The sequence below is a fragment of the Nannospalax galili genome, unplaced genomic scaffold (assembly GCF_000622305.1).
Source record: "Nannospalax galili isolate Female #2095 unplaced genomic scaffold, S.galili_v1.0 scaffold310, whole genome shotgun sequence".
NCBI lineage: Eukaryota > Metazoa > Chordata > Mammalia > Rodentia > Spalacidae > Nannospalax > Nannospalax galili.
The window spans coordinates 1,915,044-1,919,915 of NW_008328488.1; the positions used below are offsets into that span (position 1 = coordinate 1,915,044).

At 39.1% G+C, this 4,872-nt stretch overlaps 1 protein-coding gene across 1 annotated transcript; it reads left to right on the forward strand.

Annotated features, from left to right (window-relative positions):
• Nucleotides 1–1,285: 1,285 nt before the first annotated feature.
• On the forward strand, nt 1,286–2,287 carry LOC103729391 (mas-related G-protein coupled receptor member X2-like). Its single transcript, XM_008827464.3, has one exon. The coding sequence runs from the start codon at nt 1,286–1,288 to the stop codon at nt 2,285–2,287; it is 1,002 nt and encodes a 333-aa protein (XP_008825686.1).
• The last annotated feature ends 2,585 nt before the right edge of the window (nt 2,288–4,872 follow it).

Genomic DNA, 4,872 nt, shown 5'->3' on the forward strand with positions numbered 1-4,872 from the left:
TAAGTTGTTATAAATCAGTTTAATATTATGTCCTTTTATTTAGTCAAATAACACTAGTAGAGTCTCCTCTATTTTCTTTGACCAGTCTAGCCACACATTCTAGGCTCTGATAACAACGCCAAGTATGGACTCTATCTTGTGAAGTTGGCCTCAAATTCAATCATTAAGTAGTTGGTATTTCCATAACATTTGTGCCACTGTTGTACCACTTGTCATATCTTGCCAGACCTGTCATTAATGGAGTTCAAAGCTTTCATAGCTGGGTAAGGTTGATGATTACTTCTCTCTTCCAATAGTGTACATAACACCTTCCCTCACTATGAAAGCTAAGGAATCTTCATCTCTATAAAGTTTTGAGGTCAATATGAGCTTGATTCCTCTGTGTTTGTTCTCTGATTCACAAATGTATTATCGTCATCAATAGGGTCCTACCATCAAGTTCTGACATGTAACCAATGGAATGGTGATAGTCATTCTTATTGTATGATTGAAGGGTATTTAGAATCTTCCTGGTAAACAATTCCAAAATAGGGAGTACATTCCCGGAATTTTTTGTTAGCTGGTGATATCTGGTAGTGACATTGTCCTTCCATTGCAGGATGACTCCATTTAAACACTTTTTAATTGTTTATTTCTATATTTTAAGAAGCTTAAGCAGTAGTGAGCTTCCAAGTGACTTTTGCAAAGGCCTTTGGTGGTATTTATTCCTCCATTAATGCTTTCTTTCCTGCTTCTTATTCCGCACTCCATTTAATACTTCTTACCCCGTTCTTACCCCTTCTGACTTGATATCAGTGCATTCTGTCTCTGATCCCATGAAGCTCTCCCAAAATGGCTCTGTACTAAGTTCTGATCTCTATGGATTTCCAATGGAAACACATCTAAAGATTCAAAGGCAGCATTCATCCTTGTGGGAGAATGGGTGAAAATGATTGGGTTCAGAGCTCTGTCTTTATAACAGCCTAAGAAACTGAGTGGTGGTATTTCAGGCATCAAAGACTCTCAAATCCATAAAGGATATGGATTACTCATAGGCCAGGGTAGCACAAACTGTACCTAAAAGAAGTTTCTAGGCATTTGGTGTTTGACAAATTACTTAATCTCTATAGGTGCATTTCATTTTGCATTGTAAACCAGAGTCAGTCATTCTTACATTGAACTGTGGTCTTCAGAATCAGAGATTACACCGGGCACGTGCTCATGTCTTTTTTTTTTTTTTTTTTTTTTTTTTTTTCACTGTGTAGCCCTAGTGCTTTTCAGGAGCACTAGTGGAAAGTTCTTAAAAATGGATCCAACCCTCCCAGCCTGGGGAACTGAAGTCACAACAGTGAACGGAAGCAACCTCACTCTGCCTACACTCTGTGACCACATGAGCCTCTCCGTGACTTTTCTTATCGTCCTCATTGCCGTGGCTGGGCTGGCAGGAAATGCCATCGTGCTGTGGCTTCTGGGCTTCCGGATGCGCAGGAATGCCTTCACTGTCTACGTCCTCAACCTGGCTGGGGCTGACTTCCTCTTCCTCTGCTTTCACGTTGCATATTCCATAAAGTGTATTACTAACTTCCTCCACTCCATCTCCATCTACATCCCTACCTTTTCTAGCATTGTGTTCACGTTTGCTTACCTTGCAGGTCTGAGCATGCTCAGTGCAATCAGTGCTGAGCGCTGTCTGTCTGTCCTGTGGCCCATCTGGTACCGTTGCCAACGCCCAAGACAGACATCAACTGTCGTGAGTGCCCTGCTCTGGGCCTTGTCCCTGCTCTTGAGCCTCCTGGAAGGGGAGGAATGTTGCTTCAGGTTTAAGCGTGTTTATGAGTTTTGTGAGACATTTGATTTCATCACTACTGCATGGTTAATTGTTTTATTTGTGATTCTCTTTGGGTCCAGCCTGACCCTACTGGTCAGGATCTTCTGCAGCTCACAGCGGGTTCCTGTGACCAGGCTGTATGTGACCATTACACTCACAGTGCTGGTCTTCCTGCTGTTTGGCCTGCCTTTTGGGATCCACAAGTTCCTCTTGCAATGGATCATGAAAACATTAAAAATTACCCATGTTGATTTTGCACAAATTACAACACTTACGTCCTGTGTTAACAGCTCTGCCAACCCCATCATCTACTTCTTTGTTGGCTCCTTTAGGCATCACAGGTTCCAGGGAGGTACTCTCAAGCTACTTCTTCAGAGAGCCCTGCAGGACACCCCTGAGGAGGAAGAGTGTGGAGAGAGGGGATCTTCAGGAAAACCTGGGAAACTGGAAACAGTCTACCCAGCAGTTGAGATCAGATAGAAGTGACTTTGAGGGCTAACTCTGCCTTTATCAGTGTGTGACATTTTCATAACCTGGTACAGTTGGTCACTTGCCCTTAAATAAGTTAAAAAAAGAGTCATCCATTTGTAACTTGAGTGATACAGGTCTTAACAAATCCTGACTACAGTGGGCCACCAACCAGCATTTCAGGATTTTACTCCAACCCACTGTGACGGGATTCCTAAGGCTCTGAAATGATCACACTATTGACACATCCATACTTCAACAGGAGGCTGAAAGCAGTGTTGGAAAAATCTGAATTTCTTTGGTCACCGAAGTTGATAGAAATTAAATGAATGTTACATTTTTTGCAAATTTCCTGTTTTGAAAAAGCCAGTTTTGCCCTTGTACTAGAAGAATTGAATTGAATAGCTCCACAGTCTCCATTAATTTCTGTAGACTTTAGACTATTTCTGTAACTTGATACATTTTTCTTAAATAGATTAGTTGGCAAACAAAATCATTTTTAAGTGTAGACTGTGCTCGATTGTGCTAAATTTCCATTATCACACTGGGGTCGTCACCCTCAAGTTTATAATCTGCACCGTTTTCACCACTGGCAAGAAAGAAGTCAGGTGTTACAGGTAAATACTCCACATCCACACTAATGTCTTGTGTTTGCCTTCAACAGTGCCTTGGTTAGCATCTGAAGGGCTTGTCCTCCCACTTCCTTCCCTGTCCCTTTGCCCTGATTCTCCCTCTCTGGGCCTGTCTAGTCCCTTATGGCATGTTTCTGTGAGATTCACTAGATTAATTTCTTTGACTTTGAATCTCTGTCAGATTTACAGTATTATCAAATACACAAAGCACGTATCACTCAAATTACACATATTTTGCTTGCATTTTCTGTAGAATAATATTTCCGTTTTAATGCTGCACTATTTGAAAATTTCAACTGATGTGCAACTAAGAGACAGTGATGTACACAGATCAAAGGAAACAGTTTAACAAATTGACTTCGGTGAATATGGTTATGTGACTCCATACTTAATGGAGACATAAAGTATCTTCATATCTCTCTGAAATTTCATGCAATTCTCAGTCATGCCTCTTTGCCTCACTAGTCAGTGTGATTTATATTGTTTTTATACAATTAAAATGTAACTGGTAACTTAGTGAACTGATATATATATATATATGTGTGTGTGTGTGTGTGTATGTGTGTGTTGTTAGAGCTGAAGAAATGAATATATCCATTATCTCCTGAAAATTTTTGTTTTCCTTATTGCAGAAACTACCTATTTAGAAAAACTACTGACTGAAAGGTGCATTTTAAAAAATTATTTTAATTTTATGTGTATGAGTGTATTGCCTGTATGTATGCAAGTGCACTCATGCCCTGCAGTGCCCACAGTCCTGAAAGGTGCATGTATCATGGAAATATCATGTTGTATATTAATTTTATTTCATCTTACATATTTGTTGCTTCATATTTTTTACTTAACTTTTCCTATTTTATATCCCTTACCATGGGCTTGGTATCTAATGTTTACTGTGTGTCTCTGTATACTGATTCATTTGAGTATATTCCATATGTACATTTAGCTTATTCTAGGTAGCATAATAGACTGTAAGTCCACCCATATTGTAGTCTCTGACAGAATCTCCTCTTTTTTAAATGTCGAGTAGTCACCTGCTGTGTATGACTGTAACACTCATTACGCATTTCCCATTGTTCCCTGCCTGGGTTCCTCTCCTGCCTTGACTATTGTGAATAATGCTCCATTAAACTTTCCAAGAAAACTTCCTTATTAGTGGTAGAATCAGAACTCTTTTGCATTATATTATTTTAACCTGATATTTATATATGTATGTATTTCTAAGAAGACTTCCGGTAACTACATAGTTTGAACATTTTTATTTAAATGAATTGCACGTCACTATATTGTAATTGCCATATTTATGTATGTTAAATATTTAGTTAATTATATTAAAATAGGTAGATTGATGCCTAACAAACACACAGCTGTTTTCATTTTGGTATCTTTCATTCACTTATTTTTGTTTTTCTGGATATTGAATACAGGTCCTTATGCATGGTGAGTTACACTCTCATCCCTAGGACTTAACACTTTGGTCTTTTGTGTTCCACTCTACTTTTTTCTTTGGTTTAATTGAATATCTATATCACTACATTTTTTTTCGGTCTTGTAATGTCCATTACACTTTAAGACCTGATTCAGTCTTTGAGTCCTGCAAGTTGCCGGGGTGAACTGACTCCCAAGAGTTGTTTTCTGGCCACCACATGTGCTCCACAGTGTGTGCAAGGTTACACACACACACACACACACACACACACACACATAAATGCACATAAAAATAAATTTAAAAATAAATAAAACAAGGCCGGGCATGGTGGTGCACACCTTTAATCCCAGCACTCTGGAGGCAGAGGCAGGCAGATCTCTGTGAGTTCAAGGCCAGCCTGGTCTACATAGTGAGTTCCAGGACAGCTGGGGCTACAGGGAGACCCTGTCTCAAAAAGACCAAAAAAACAAAAATAAATAATAAATAAATAAAACATTAAATAGTCATTATTCTACCCTAGACTTTGCAGTATGAAT

Excerpts from the sequence above, each read along its gene's own strand:
- LOC103729391 (XM_008827464.3), top strand. The coding sequence starts at position 1,286 with ATGGATCCAACCCTCCCAGCCTGGGGAACTGAAGTCACAACAGTGAAC.